General features: G+C 40.6%; 1 protein-coding gene across 1 annotated transcript in view; it reads left to right on the top strand.

The window, feature by feature from the left end:
- Positions 1 to 16,580, top strand: part of LOC141167050 (A.superbus venom factor 1-like) — a 182,199-nt gene that overhangs the window by 109,225 nt on the left and 56,394 nt on the right. The window contains exons 18-30 of the mRNA XM_073654376.1: positions 1,091 to 1,176; positions 4,610 to 4,749; positions 5,026 to 5,238; positions 6,196 to 6,262; positions 6,679 to 6,765; positions 9,242 to 9,445; positions 10,137 to 10,212; positions 11,631 to 11,790; positions 11,883 to 11,978; positions 12,062 to 12,212; positions 13,518 to 13,678; positions 13,832 to 13,990; positions 14,726 to 14,785. Of these exons, the coding sequence (XP_073510477.1) occupies positions 1,091 to 1,176; positions 4,610 to 4,749; positions 5,026 to 5,238; positions 6,196 to 6,262; positions 6,679 to 6,765; positions 9,242 to 9,445; positions 10,137 to 10,212; positions 11,631 to 11,790; positions 11,883 to 11,978; positions 12,062 to 12,212; positions 13,518 to 13,678; positions 13,832 to 13,990; positions 14,726 to 14,785 (1,660 nt within the window). The remainder of the gene's footprint in view (positions 1 to 1,090; positions 1,177 to 4,609; positions 4,750 to 5,025; positions 5,239 to 6,195; positions 6,263 to 6,678; positions 6,766 to 9,241; positions 9,446 to 10,136; positions 10,213 to 11,630; positions 11,791 to 11,882; positions 11,979 to 12,061; positions 12,213 to 13,517; positions 13,679 to 13,831; positions 13,991 to 14,725; positions 14,786 to 16,580) is intronic.

Here is a 16,580-nt window from a genome sequence, read left to right as displayed (position 1 = left end):
CGTAGGGACAGATCTCCTCTCTTTCCTTAGCTCTGGTAGCAGAACATAACAGGAAAGATAATGAGTTCAGTTTTGTCCACATTGAGCTTGAGGAAGCGAGAGGAGAAAAAGGAGGATATGGCTGCTAGACATGCTGGGATTCTGGACAACAGAGAGGTGACATCTGGGCCAGAGAGGTAGATCTGGGTGTCATCAGCATACAGATAGTACTGGAAGCCGTCGGATTTTATGAGCTGTCCCAGGCCAAGGATATAGATTGAGAAGAGTAGGGGTCCTAGGACAGAGCCTTGAGGGACTCCAACAGAGATGGGGCGGGGTGAGGAGGTAGTGTGGGAGTGGGAGATGCTAAATGTGCAGTTAGAAAGGTATGAGGAGATCCAAGATAGGGCAAGGTTTTTGACGCCAAAGGAAGAGAGGATCTGTAGTAGGAGAAGTGGTCAACTGTATCGAAAGCAGAGGACAGGTCAAGAAGAAGGAGTACAGAGAATTGTCTGTTAGCTTTGGCTGTAAGCAAGTCATTGTTGATTTTGGTAAGGGCAGTTTCGGTGGAATGGTGGGGGCGGCAGCCGGATTGTCGGTTGTTGAAGAGAGAGTTAGATGACAAGTGGGAGGAAAGTTCAGTGTGAAGGTGTTGCTCAAGGAGTTTAGAGGCAAATGGGAGCAGCGATGTGGGGCGATAGCTGGACAAGGCAGTTGGGTCAAGGGATGGCTTTTTGAGGACGGGCGTGATTGTAGCATGTTTGAAGGCAGCGGAGAAGGTAATAATGACATGTAACAAGTGACAAACTGCAGCTAGAACCTAAGATCAGGCAAGATCTGGGGGGTGATTTCTGCAGAATCTCGCCGCGGCTCTCTATAGCGGGTGGAGACTTTCCAGGATGTAGCAGTGCTGGAAGTGTTACACAAGACAGCTCAGCAAGATGGTCTGACACAGGGAGGAGCAGAGCGGTGCATGCAGTAAGTAGGACGGCACTTACAAACCGTGCGAGTAACCGCCATGACATCCTAGTAGTGGACAACCCCTTTAAAGCAATAGATCATGACGGTCATAAATATTTCTTTGCTACTAACGAATATTTGATTTCTTTAGAATTTCAACCAAGATACTTAACATCTTCTTGAAGGACTCAATCACTACTTGGGAGGTCCTGGCAGTGAGCCTCTCTCCAAATAAAGGTATGAAACTTAATAAAGTGTTCTGTAACTTCTGGAAAGATGGCCAGGAGCGCTGTGCATGTTTCTGGGTACAAAGGTCTTATAAAACCACCAAACCAAATGATAAAATATTATCAAGCGATATGCTGAGATATTTTAGAAAAATATATGATAATTTATATTATTACAATATTATTGTATCTGGCAATGTTAACAATGTTAACAATAGTATATTTAGCTATAAAAAAAAATCACACCCATGTTAGATCTTTATGAAATGACTCTTAGGCCCCAATTTATCAAGACTGGCATTTTTGATGAGGGGGCGTGTAGGAGTCAAACGCTCCTGATTCATTAAGAAGCGCACGCCTCTTAATGAATCTGTAGCATTTATCCATTGGCCCACGCCAGAGATCTTATCGAGTCTATACCTGGAGTAAGATAAGTGGCAGCATGGTGGCTCAGTGGTTAGCACTGCAGCCTTGCAGCACTGGGGTCCTGGATTCAAATCCCACCAAGGACAACATCTGCAAGGAGTTTGTATGTTCTCTACATGTTTGCATGGGGGTACTCCAGTTTAATCCCACACTCCAAAGACATACTGATAGGGAATGTAGATTGTGAGCCCCATTGGGGAGAGTGTCAATATGTCTGTAAATTGTCTGAATTGTAAAGCACTGCGTAATATGTTTGCACACTATAAATAAAAAGATTATTATTATATTTTGTGCAAGGACACCACAGCTCATCATAATTTAGAAGAGCTGAGGTGTTACATCCCTGTCGCACCACCATCCTGCCAAAGCTCTTACCATTTTGTCAGAGCTGGGAGAAAATGGCGTGAAAACATCACTAGCTGCAAAAATTTTGCGCAACTTCAAGTTTTGACAGAATTTTGTGACTTTTCAAAGTAACTTACGCCAGAATACAGGTGAAATTGTTTTGATGAATCTGAACAATACTCTCTATATTATGGGTATTCCAATAAATGAAAAAGTCATTGACCACATGACGTCAAGAGTGGGCATCATATTGTATCCAGAAACTGATAATCCTATTAATACTCAATCTACAAGCCACACAATTCGTGAGGAAATGATTCAAGCTATCTGTCTACCATAGCTTCGTTAGCATCTTTAATCTACCTAGTTGGGCAATAGTAGAGGTATCACATCATTATCTTCTGGTGGACAAGGCAGTGATGATGACACATACTCACATCTATTATTTCGGTCATGTTAATCTTTTGTCTGGGCTGATTACAATCTTGCCCTTTGGCTTGAATTCTTGAAAATAACAAATGGTGCGGTACTCACCTTCTTTCACCGCCATGGATCTTGCACAGCTGCTCCTTGGTCTGCACCGACACTTCAAATGTCAGGTGACTTGAACAGCGCATTATCAGAGAAGCATGTGACGCGCCCCTGGGCCTGTGTCGCGCTGCGTTGCGCATGCGGGAGCTTACCCGGAGCTGGATCTCTTGAGGGTTGTAGTCTCGTGGCGGTGATCCGGTCCGTGCCCAGGGAGTCAGACTAAGTGGCGCTGTATTAGCGGTAGATGTTGGACGACTACGCCACCCGTTGAGTACAGCTAAGGAGCTGCTGCTGCAGGGCAGACCGCTGAGGCCTGTGGTAGGATTGTGCAGCGTGATAGTATAACCCCCAACGGGAGGGGTATGGCCTCAGGGCAGCCGACGTGGATGATGGGGGTAGCAGGAACCACTCAGAGACGGTACGGTGTAGTTCAGGGTCTTTACTGGTGACAACGATAGACCCTCCCGGAATACTGGCTAGCGATTGGGGCCTGGTCAGTCCTTGAGCAGATGGGATCTCCCCTGGCCAGGCGGAGTTGTAGGCCTCCCAAACTAACGATACTCTTCTGGCTACCTTGCTAGAAGCGGGTATAAGTAGCCCACGTCCCTGAGTGTACCGTGTGGTGCTCACCCGTATGGCCGGTGACTCGGGGCCTTCTAGTAGCTTCCGCTCCACGACGGCGGTGCTGGTCCCACGCGTGTGACCGTGCCTTCGGGTTTCTGGGCCAGAGGACCTGCAATCCCCTGCCGGTCGGTTTCTGCTGCTGGATAGGAGTTAGTCCCCACAGCCTCGGACTCCGGGTCCGGTGATAACTTCTCAGTCAGGGCGAGCTCTGCAGCTGCCAGCCCCTGACTCCTTGTAGCACTGCTCCCACAGAGCTCCTGATGTTCTTTCCTATATCTGCTTCTCTTCTCTGTCTCTACTTCTTCTCTACTCACTAACCCTGCCTCAGCCCTAGGTTTATATAGGGGAAGTTCTTCCCCTCCCAGGACTGGGCAGGAGGTGTGGCATGCACAGGATCCCTGACCAAGAGACCTCCCACCTGCTCTCAGACATAACATTGCCGTTACTGTGGAAACCAGACCCCTGGGGTGCCACACATGCAATGATACACTGGTCAAGTCAACAGACTGAAGCAGCCAGTCACTGGCCACAGCAGCCTTGTGACAGGTGAACGGTGACGTCAAAGACCACGGAGCAGACGGCATCGACAGCAGATGAAAACCGGGGAGGAAGGAGGAAGATGCAGTCACTGGAAGAAGACGCTTCAAATATGAGAGACCTGGAGCCGTTTTCAGAACAAGATTGGTCAAAAATTCCAGTTGAGAGGTGTAAGAAGCTTGTTCATGGCTATACGAAGTGATTGATTGCAGTTATTCATTCCAAAGGGCATGCAACCAAATATTAAGTTGAGGGTGCCAACAATTTTGTCCAGCTCATTTTTGAGGGTTTGTGTGAAATTATGTCCAATTTCCTTTTTTTTCTCAGTTTTATATGTGTTGTTCCAATACACCCAAAGAAAATAAACATGTGTATAAGAAAACATGTGGAATTGCAAAAAAACATTTTGGTAGAAATACGAGTATTTCATTTTCTGGAACAATATCAAGTGTGCCAACACTTTCACCCATGACTGTAGTATTTAGCCCCGATGACCCTTTTAAGAACAGCAGCATCTAATACTGAATGTGTTTGTTTTTTTATTTGTGTTGCACTTTCCTAACATTTCTTCATGTCTTATTTAAAGGGAATCTGTCGCCAGATTTTGATGGCATGATGCTGTAGGACTTGTACAGAAAAGTAAACACGTCCTTCTTTAAAGCTTACATTTTACAATCTGGCTGAAAAACAAGTTTTGGAACTCACTATGTGTAAAGAGTTTGATTTTTGATTGACATTCTTCTTTAAGCACAGCCAGTGCTGATATCAAACATTCAGGGTCACATTAAACATGGAAAAATAACCATGTCAATAGGCAGGACCTATGACTCTGCATGGTTCACGACTACTGGAAAGTTCCTTACACGAAACAAGTTCTGAGTTAAATCTTTTGTAACTAGAAATCTGATGACAGCTCGCCTTTAAAGGTCACGATTAGAAAGTATAGTTAAGACTATGAACAATTTCTGTCTTGTATGCAGGTATTTGTGTAGCCAAGCCTTATGAGATCCAGGTAAAGAGAACGTTCTTTATTGACCTGAAGGTCCCATATTCCGTGGTGAGAAATGAACAGGTAGAAATTCGAGCCGTAATTTACAACTATGACCAGTACAAGATCAAGGTGAGACGTTACGTCTGAGGCTTCCACAACTTTGTTCTACTTATTAAATTATTATAGAGCATAAAAAAACTTTATTGAATTGGCTCTTGATCTTCTTGTTAACATCTTCTCTTAGGTTACAATTTGTATGGAAGTAGATGCAGTATCTCTATATGAAGGTCCATTGTTCTTGATGTTCTTTATATTCTTCATAGCTGAGTTTATAAAAAAAAAAAAAAAGTCTACATTTATATTCATGTTTTCATATTGTCGTAACTTTTCGTGTCTTTCTCTCAGGTACGAGTGGATCTAACGCACAATCCAGAGTTTTGCAGCCTATCTACAGCCAGGAAGAATTATCGGCGGATTGTAGATATTGAAGCAAAGTCTTCTGTAGCTGTTCCTTTTACTCTTGTCCCTTTGAGCCTGGGCTATCATGACGTTCAGTTGATGGCTTCCATTTTTGGACAGTTTATGGCAGATGGAGTCACGAAGAAACTGAAGGTTGTGGTGAGTAGTCATGAAGTGTGTCTATGTATTCTACATTGCCAAAAAATGTGACTATAAAATGTGGTGAAACTAGTGATGGTTATCAGATTAAGATATCAAGTATAATTTTAAATAATTTTATTATCCTAACATCCACAAAAAAAGTTCCTTTTTGAGGGATGTAGTGCCAATCACAACTCATTTTATCCTAGCAACATGTAACGGTTTAACTTAATCTATCATTACGATCACTTCTTTTCCTATTGGTGTTCCCACGGGGTCATTTTCAGCCATGTAACTAAAAGCTGTAGCTATATCCCCTTTTAGCCCCTTAATCATTGCATCACTTGTGAACTAGGACACATCCTAATAATAAGATGAAATAATAAGTTTCCCTGACCCTGGTCCAGTAGCTACGCCAGTATTCTAAGGCTGCCTGATGTAAAGCTTGCAAATTGCCTCCTATCTGCTAAAAGCCCTAGTTTCTCATCCGATTTGAAGACCTGGTGAGATGTTACTATTCAGGCATTGTGTTGTGCTGAGCCTACTAAACAGATGAGGTGCCGGGGATGCCGTAAGGTAGGAGGCAGTTGGCAAGGCCCCTATCCAGATGCAACACCGTGGCCGCTGGACCAGGGTCTTGTGTGTCAATTAACTCATCTCTAGGGATGAGCGGACCCATAGAAGTTCGGGCTCTGGTACCCGACCCAAACTTTATTTCAAAGTTCAGTTCGGGTACCAGAAGAGTACCCGAACTTTTACCAGAACCCAAACCCTATTGAAAACAATGAGGACCCAAACTTTTGAGCTGTAAAATATCTCTCGCTCTCTTTCTCCGGAACTCCGAACATTGCAACGGACTTCCGGGTGAAGTCTGTGTTTTGCCCCGGGCACTAACTGTCCGGTACGAACGCCAAACTTTAAACTTCGGGTTTGTTTGTCTCTATTCATCTCCAATATCTTTATATTATATTTCAGCCTGGAGGTATTCGCATTGTAAAAAATATAAAATTGGTGACACTGGAACCGCAGGTGAAAGGAACAGGTGAGTCCAATGTTATGAGTGATCAATTCTCTTCTACTGACTGTAGGTTAACAAGGACTGGAGGCAAATAAAACTAGAACTGGTGCTTAGATATTTCATCACAGACAAGTCCACATGTGCTAATTTTGGAGAACCCCAATTATCACCAGAATGAGAGTCTCCTATTCCTGTGGAGTAGATGAGGAGGTGGTCATTCATGTGTGTAGTGATTTTCATTGTAGTTTATGGCATTAGTGAAATAGTAAGCTAGAATGAATGCGTTTTTTTGGAAAATTCAAGTAGAATTCCATTCCAGTCAATCTTTTTTGTCGAACTCTATTCAGGCCAATTGATAGGAGCTGAATGATATATTGTATATGATGTGCATGAAGAACACATAACTAATAATAGACGGATTTCTTGTTTACCACCAATAGATGGTGTTCAGGTAGAGACCGTGCCTGCACTGGATGAGATGAACATTGTACCAGGCACAGAGGTTGAAACAATTGTGACTATTCAAGGTAAAATAAAATAATTCTTATTGCCTTTGTGCCATACATACATTCTTCTGAAATGACCATCTTTCACCTTCCCAGGGCCTGGGGAAACCCATAATATCATAACCTAACATCACGATCTACTGTTGGCCAACCCAAGTGTAGGAAAACATCCTGTAGACTAGACTTTACCCGGTTTATCAAGATGAGATTGTATGGCTTTATATGTTTATAGAAAATGTACTCTTAAAGTGTTATTCTCATCTTGTTAAAAAGTACCTGTCAGGTTGGCTAACACTATTAACCCCTTCACCACCTATGCCATATAGGTACGTCATAGTTCGTGTCGTGGCATCTGATGCGGGCTCCGGCGCTGAGCCTGAATCTTTTCCGGCACATGACAGTCGATCTGATCAGCTGTCATGTGCCCCTAAGAGCCCCGGGTGGAATCGCGATCCACATGCAGCTGTTAACATGTTAAATGTCAGTGTCAATCTCTGACAGCAGCATGTAACTTACGCTTACAGGAAGCGCGTCCATCGACCCCCCTATCACAGGATTGCGGGATGCCAATGCGTTGTCATAAGAGCCGGGGGTCTGCAGAAGATCCCCCGTGCTTGGCATTGCACATCTCTTATGAATGCTGGCCCGTGGCAGGTAGAGATGATTTTTTTCTACACAAAAGCCTTCTATGTGTAGCACAAGCGATGATCAGATCATCGCAGCTTCAAGTCTCCTAAGGAGACTATTGAAGCCAGTAAAAAGTAGAAAAAAAAGTTTTTAAAAATAATTAAAAAGTTTAAAAAATATAAAAGTTCAAATCACCCCCCTTTTACCCCATTCAAAATTAAACAATAAAAAATACACATATTTGGCATTTATGCGTTCAGAAATGTCCGATGTATCAAAATATAAAAGCGATCGATAAACGGCAAAACGAGAAAAAAAGACAAAATGCCCAAATTATTGGTTTTTGGCAGCCGCAACATTACAATAACAGGCGATCAAAACAATCGTATTTAGCCCAAAATGGTATCAATAAAAATGTCAGCTCGGAGCGCAAAAAATAAGCTTTCACCCAACACCAGATCCCGAAAAATGGAGATGCTAGGGGTCTGGGAAAATGGCACCATTTTTTGGGGGCGGGGAATTTTGGATTTTTTTCACCACTTCAATAAAAAAAGAACCTATGCATGTTTGGTATTTGCGAACTCGTAGTGACTTGGAGAATCATAATGGCAGGTCAGTTTTAGCATTTAGTAAAGTAATCATGGTAAAAAAAAAAAACAATTGTGGAATTGCACTTTTTTTGCAATTTCACCGCACTTTGATTTTTTTTCACATTTTTCAGTAGATGATATGGTAAAACCAATGGTGTCGTTCAAAAGCACAACTCGTCCCACACAAAAAATAAGGCCTCAAATGGCCATATTGAAGGAAAAATAAAAAAGTTATGGCTCTGGAAAGAAGGGGAGCAAAAAACAAAAACGCAAAAACGGAAAATCCCAAGGTTGTAACAGGGTTAAACTGCAGAAAGGAGCCCGGCCACCTTACTAAAAGCTTGGCTGTAAAAACTTTGATTGACAGTCGGCTCTGTAGTGCATCACCCCTCTTTTCCACCATTGAAAATAAAGAAATTTAAGAAAAAAACATTAGGTATCGCTGCACTAATAAAAGTCTGATCTATCAAAAATATAAAATTATACAATTAATTAACCTGATAGGTAAAAGCCAAAGCAGGAGTAAAAAGCAAAACATCAGAAATTATTTTTGGGGGTCATTACACCTCCCTAAAAAAAATCCAACACAAAGTTATCAAAATGTTATACATAGCCAAAAATGGTAACAATAAAACAGTCAGCTCGTTACGTAAAAAAAGGCCCTTCCCTAGCTCAATCAACGGAAAGACAAAAGTTTTACGGTATTCAGAAAATGGCAACAGTAACCGCAAATTATTATTATTATTTTTTTTTTTACAAATTTATGATATTTTCTTTTTCTCTCCTTAAATTAAAAAAAAAATCAATACAAGTTTGGTATTGTCATAATTGTACTGACCTGGAGAAGAATAACTCAATGTAACTATTGCCATAGAATGTACGCCGTAAAAATAAAACACAAAACAAACATGGCAGAATTGTATTTTTTTCCCAATTTCACAAAACTTGGATTTTTTTTTTACCATTTTTCAGTACATTGAATGGTAAAATGAATGGCGTCATTTAAAACTTCATCGAGTCCCGCAAACAACAAGCCTGTAGATGGCTATGTGGACATCAAAAATATGGAGCTAAAGAAACAAAGTTCAGTTCAGTCTAAGGGGGTTGAGCAGCTTAAGAGATCTTCAGATATTCAGTGGGCATCTCTACACAGTATTTTTTTATTTTTCATATAGAAGAACATTTGTTATTATTATTATTATTCGACTGTCATAATTTTTAGACTATAATTGGCTTCCTATGTCTTATGCATTAAATTTATATTTCATAAATCAATTTAGGAAACCCGTTCAGCCAAATGGAGGAGAATGTAATTGATGGCTCCCTTCTTAGTCATCTGATTGTTGTTCCACAAGGTTCTGGAGAACAAAACATGATCAGTCTGACTACCACTGTAATTGCAACCACTTACCTTGATGCCACCAACCAGTGGGATAGAATTGGTGTAAATCGAAGACAAGAAGCCATCAAGAACATCAGGAAGGGTAAGTAAATTAGAATAAGAAACTAAAACTTCATGAAACATTAGATAATTTATCTTTCAAGTTCAGAATTCAAGCTTCTTATTCTCAACCCTATAGCGCCCCATCACACACCAGCTAAATAATCGCATGGTGCCCATGGTCAAATGTGATCCGAATATCAGATCAAACTCAAGCATGCTGCGATTTTTTTCTCTATACCGACTCTTTCCGAGGAAAACAATGGAACATGTGCATGACCCCATAGCAAAACATTTGCCCAGGTGAGATCCGATGTTTTGCTGGATTGCACTAAGACCGAAAATATGCTCCTCTGCACCTGCTTGGAGGCACAATATACTTGAACACAGAAAACTGGCCATGGTGGAAAGTTATTAATATTGAAATCTTGTCAGAACTGCTCCATATCTGTCATTAAGACTTATGACTCTTATAATGTTATATTTTCTACTTTTCTTTTTGAGGATGAAGCTAAAAAAAATTGATTATTGATGAAAAAAGTTGACTTTCTTAAATTATTATATTACATATTACCAGAGTGTTTGTACGTTTAGAAATCTAGGGCTTATCTAGAATTCTTTTTCGGCCTTAAAAATTAGGTAAAGACAAGACTACCTGATGGGTATCATGTTACTGTTTAAAAAATGTTATCTATTAATTGAATTGGAGAATAATGTGATCCTTACCGTTGCAGGATATGTACAGCAACTTGTGTACCGTAAAGCAGACAATTCCTATGCAGCTTCTGCACAGAGGCCAGCCAGCACATGGTGAGAACCTTCTCTATTGATGTAGAGTAGTTACTGATGACCATAGATAGGATCATTTTTTCTATAGGAAACAATAGGAAAACAAGTTTAAAAAACAATTTTAAAACTTCTACCATCTTGTGCCACATGAAAATACTGATAATGATCTTGTCAGCCTTTACCGCTACATTTATAAAGGCTCAGTTAATCGATCTCTCTCTTACTAAACCATCCCCTCTCCACTTCGCCCTGATTGCAGCAGCCAGGATCATATTCATCTCCAGCCGCTACACCGATGACTCTACGCTGTGCCAGTCATTGCACTGGTTGCCCATCTGCTACAGAGTCCAATATAAACTTATCTATCTCATCGACAAAGCGCTCCGTGGTCCTGCACCACCCTACATCTCCTCCCTCATCTGAGTCTTCCACCTTACCCGTGCCATCCTTTCCACTAATAACCTAAGACTAACATCCTCAATAATCTGAGCCTCCCACTCTCGTCTCCAGGACTTCTTGCGAGCTGCGCCAATTCTCTGGAATGCTCTACCCAGGACAATTAAATTAATTCCCAATGCCCACAGTTTTTACAGTGCCCTAAAAACGCATTTCTTTAGATTGGCCTATCGCCTCAGCCTTACTTATGTAACTATTCCCGTTTTTCCAAAATTTTCTTCCAAATCAAGACCCTCGTAGCATCTGTTCACACATTCTCCATGCACTTAATAGCCCTATATGTCTGTACTTATACAGATACAGGCTGGTGACCGGTTCATGCAGCATCATTTGAATACCTTATTATAGTGATGGCTGGACCATACAATACAAGTACTTTTTACCATTTACCTTTCGCGTTTCCCCTATTCCCTCATAAATTGTAGCTTGTGATCCGGTCCCTCACTCCTCTTGGTATCTATTGAATTATGTGTTTATTCTGTTATGTCTTTATTGTCTGTACAACTCCCCTCTGTAATGTAAAGTGCTGCGGAATATTTTGGCACTATAGGAATAGAAAAAAAAATATTATTATTATACTGGCATACTACTAGGGTCACCGATCTAGTCATTGGTTTCTAATCGAGTCTGACCATTTGGACATTGTACAATTATCATGGAGAAGATTACTATTTCTCACCTCTTACAGACAAAAATCGGATAAATTCTACTGAATTGAACATTTTATAATTATCCCAATCGCTAACATTTCAATGAGGGAATTAACATATTTTTTCTCCATCAATAGATGTCTGAAGACCAATGACTTGGGCTGCTCTCTGGAGCTCATTGAGCGGGTTGTGTAGTCCTTGGATTTCTTTCATGTGAAGGGATCCTTTGTATAATGTTAATAAAAAAAAGAAACAAAACCAAACTTAGGATAACATTGAACTTTACAGTGGATATATTTTAATGTTTGGATAATACCATTTATTTCTGACCAGGCTAACTGCCTTCGTAGTCAGAGTTTTTGCAATGGCTCAACCATTGGTGGATATTGAAAGCCATGTTTTGTGTGCTTCAATCAATTGGTTGATACGTTGGAAACAGAACCCAGATGGAATGTTCCAAGAACACGCTCCAGTTATTCAGCAGGAGATGGTGGTATGTATCGTATGTATCGGCAGAGGACATAGTTCATATAAACTTGATTGGTTTTGCTGTAATTCTGTTCCAATTTTTTTTTTGTTATTCAGGGAGATATTAGAGTGTCATCACAACATTTATCGCTTACTGCCTTTGTCCTTATTGCTATGCTGGAAAGTGAAAAGATCTGTAGTCCACAAGTCAACGTGAGTTCATCACTATCCTCCCTTCATAGAATCACAATCCAGCACATATTTACATGGAATTTATCTTCAATACTCTGTTATAGAACCTGAGGGTCAGTATTGAAAAAACCACCAACTTCCTGCTGGATAAGTACTCGGGTCTAACAAAACCATACGCCATCGCTATTACCTCATATGCTCTTGCTATGGCCGGGTCAATAGACCAACCAGAAAGGCTGCTTTCTGCAGCAACAGGTACGCAACAGCACCTAATACTTTTTTTAGTCTATATTTGACCCTACATCAATCATGTTCTATCTAGAGTGAATCAATGTTTCAGAATATTAGATGTTAAAAGGCAAAAGTTAAATTAAAAAATGTCTTTAGTTATGACAAAAACCTTCAGTTGAAGACTTAATAGTAACAATGCAAATTATGCAACCAAGGCTTCCTATGAGTGTTGTTGATTGTTCTCTTTTAAAGACTGACGGTAGACTATTAAAGATGAATAGAAGATTTCACACAACCAGAATGTAACAGAGAAAAGCCCAGTCCCTGAAAAGTTCATCCCTTATAATGATCCATTTCAAGGCAGTGACCTCAACTCAAGCCCCCTGATGACATCTCGTTTGAGAAACCCTAGTGGAAAAAATTGGGCAAAGTTGGCAATTTCGAATTTCAGAAGATTTGCTCATTTCTGAAACCAACATACTCACAATGGGCAAGTTCTTACTGGTCTACAGCCAACATGAAATTTTCCACACTTTCTTCACTTAGTGAGAAAAACAGTCTTCGCAGCACTACATAGAGACACGGCCTCCATGGAAGAAATACTTGCTACCTCAACATAATGATTAATACCTTCCAAAGATTTCCTTATGCCACCTTTCAAACAAAGAGCAGCACATCTATGATGACATCACAACACCAGCAAACACAATTTCATGTTTTCAGATTGACTTACACAATGACCTGTCCAACCAAGCCATAGTGTCTCAGGCGCATATCTCAGGAGCTGAGCTGTAGCCAACTGCAACCACTTCATCACTTGCATTTCTTCCAGCATATTAAACATTTCTGAAGACTCCGTTTAGGTTCCATTAATGTCAGGTCATCTTTTCGGAATCTGCTCCATGCCTATTTCTTTACTTTCCTCAGTGACAGGGAGTAGTCTTTGCATTTGGCTTCATCCACGCACTGTCTCACTTCCTACTGGTAACTCTATTGTTAGGATTTCTTAGTTTCTGAAACAATGTCATATAGCTACAATAGCTAAGATTACAGTGTAAACTATTATAAATCAAGCAGCATATGAAGAATTATAAGAGAGATGACAGAAAGCACATTTACTTTGGCAAGCTGTAACATTGACAAGGAGGGGTAAGGTTTATTCCCCTTAAATGCATATATATAATGTTAACTTTAGCGAACAGAAAGTTAATGTGGAACTGGTGTGTCAACAAGTTTTTCTGACCTTCATGAGTCCACAGATAAATCATCTAAGTTACTTACAGTTTCCATCAATGTTTTTCATAACTGACTTTCTTTTTCCTTGACAAGACAAAGTTCAATGGGAGTCAGGATCCCGTTTTTTCACTATTGAGGCCACATCTTACGCTCTTCTGGCTCTCTTGCACTTGAAGAGGTATGACCTAACTGGTCCAATTGTGCGTTGGCTCATCAAGCAAAAATATTATGGAGATGTTTATTCTAATACACAAGTGAGTGAAGTTAAGTTGAACCTCCTTCATTGTTTATTTTGCTCATTTATTATGGTTAATGTTCATTGTATGTATTGTTTCCTGTCTCTCTCGTGTACTGTACCTTAATTTTCATTAAAATTGTCTCATACTTGGCTTTCTGGTCTTTTCTAGGCCACATTTGTGATGTTTCAAGCTTTGGCTGAATATCAGATAGACATCCCAAATCAAAATGATATGGATCTACTTGTGACCCTCAATCTACCAGAAATCAAGTTTCCATTAAAGTACCTCATCGGCCTAAACAATGCTATGCTGGCACGTTCTGCTACGGTGAGCATTCTGGGGTATTATATTCAAGATACTTTACTGGCTTTGAGGACAAAGCTGTCATAATGTATAGATGTCTCCTTCCTTACTTGGTGGTTATCTTGGTTCAACATACAGTGACTGATGTCTGGTACAAGATGACCTGATTCCAAAAAAAATGCATACTTTTCTTTTCCTTGGTCACCAGATGACTACACTACATGTGTCCATATGTGGCCACATAGTGGTTGTGATGTGAGCTTCAGCCCGTGAAGGGTTTTGCTAGCATGTCAAGTTCTTAACAAATTCATTTAAAGGTATAGGTGGACAGTTGAACATCTTTGTAAATAGTTTTTACAAAGGTGTTATCAATAAGGATGATGTTCCATGTACAACCATTGGAATTTGGGGTCTTTTCCTTTGACAATGGGATTTGGCCAAGATTTAGCAAAATCAAATTTGGTCAACATCAAACTGAAAAATGTTTTATCTGCATTTGGCTTGTCATTTTCTTTCCCTTGATAAAAAAATGACTATGTCCTACTGACGGTTGTAGAATCAACAAAGGTCTTCATGTGGTTATGTCATACGTCTACACTAAATAACTTCTATCCTTCAATTGCAGGTAGTTTGGGGACATGTAAAACAAGGCATTGTCACATTTCATATGTACTTTGGTACTTCGATGTACTTAGCTTCAGGTTACCCCATCTTCTATACAGAATGATGAACGATGAATTTTAAAATCTTATTTTACAGACCAAAGCGAATAAAGAGTTTAGTGTGGAAGCCAAGGGCAAAGGACAAGCTACATTAACGGTAAATTCATATCCGCAGTCAATTACACAATTATTAACCTCTGTTATTGACTAAACGCAACTCCTAAGAGTTCAGCAATATTGTGAGCATTTATCTAGCCAGGATAATTCCTCTCTGTAAACTTTCAGACCCCAAAAACTTTTAAGCATGTAAAATAACAAAGGCAGACTCCTTCACCTCAACCCATTCCAGTGCTGCCTCTCCACCGAAGCTCTGGTCTATATGTTTCGGCTGCAGTGGTGACATTATGTTGATGGCTCGCATCACAGCTCCATCCATCACTATTCCATACTATAAGACCCAACATGTAGTCAGGCGAAAAACAAAAAGGAGGAAGAAGGTGGTCGGGGTGATACAAAAAAGATCACATAGGAACTGGTCTAACCAAAGAGTCATTTAGAAACTATGGCCTTCACCGCACTGGGGGATGAAGGTAAACTATTCGATAACACTACCCTATTTTGAAGGGGTTGTACCTCCTAAGTACAGTGAAAAGTTTGGATGGTTGAGTGAAATGCCCTTGATGATGCTTTAAGTGGAGGGAACCAGCAAAAAAGCTGTCTGAAGATGAGTGTGTGGCTTGACGATTATATCTGGTGATCTCGCAAGGCTCAGTAAAGGTAATGATATGCATTGTCTTACATCCCACTTTTTTATGGTACTGAGAATTAAGCGAATAGCATGCCCTAACAAGCAAAAATGCAGAAGATGTCTGGACATGATCAGATTCAGCAAAGCGGCTATTTAACCCGCTAAATGCCGCTGTCAATCAAGATAGTTGCATCTGGATGGTTAGCAGAGGGAGATGACTCCCTCTTGAACCCAATAAAGACCCCAGAATTGCAATTACTTGACATTGCAGAATGTCAAGTAATGGCCTCTGGGTCCAGTTGCTTATTAGGTCTCATAAACTGCAGTGCAGTATTGTAGTGAACGAAACCAGCAATTAAAGTGTAAAATATTGACGTCCAATAGTGGGACTAAGTAAACTGTGAAAAAAAAAGTTAAGTAAAATTTGTAAAAGTGTGGAAAAAAAAAACATGACAATCTTTCCCGGCTCAAGCAACAATTCTTTAGCTTCCTTTGACCTCACGTCAACAGAGCAGCTCTTCCTATTCTGCTCTGATCTGTGGATGTGACGCCAATGCCATGCTGATTGACAGCTGGCTCCCCGCGGTTAGGCAGTAAGGCTATTAATCTGCATGACATCAGCAGTTATGCCCCATCGGCAGAGCATAGCAGAAGAGAAGGAGCTGCTCTGTCGACGTGAATCACTGGCAGGAGCGGTTCGTGTCCACTCTGAACTGGGAGAGATCCCCACCAGATAGAACAAGCAGGTAGTTAGCAATTACCTACCGATTAAGTTCTTAGTCCCATAGGGAAAAAAAACTCAAAGTCCCAGATAACCACTTTAATAGTAGTAAAAAATTCTTTTGTACCCCAAAGTGGAAACAATAAAAACTTCATCTCATCCTTCAAAAATCAAGTCCCCACTCTGGTCTATCATCTGTCAATGGAAATATATGGGGCTTCCACATTACCGGTAGGACAAAAACTCTGATTTTGTGATATGACTAACCCCTGCCCTTCCTCTCTTCAAAAATATAAAAATTCAATGAAATCTGTGCTACCAAATCCTAATGGCCCATCCTCTCTGAGCCCCACAATGTGCCTAAATTACAGTCACCGCCTACATGCCCAATATGCTGTAGTGGGAAGAGTCCACTCAATAGCTGACTGGGAAAATGTCTCCAGAAGCTCAGGCTGGGCTCTATATATTGGGCACTAAGTTGGC

The sequence above is a fragment of the Phyllobates terribilis genome, unplaced genomic scaffold (assembly GCF_046119375.1).
Source record: "Phyllobates terribilis strain yellow unplaced genomic scaffold, ASM4611937v1 Scaffold_11__3_contigs__length_659146591, whole genome shotgun sequence".
NCBI classification, from domain to species: domain Eukaryota; kingdom Metazoa; phylum Chordata; class Amphibia; order Anura; family Dendrobatidae; genus Phyllobates; species Phyllobates terribilis.
The sequence above is the reverse complement of the archived record's forward strand: the minus strand, read 5'-3'. Positions and strand labels throughout refer to the sequence as shown.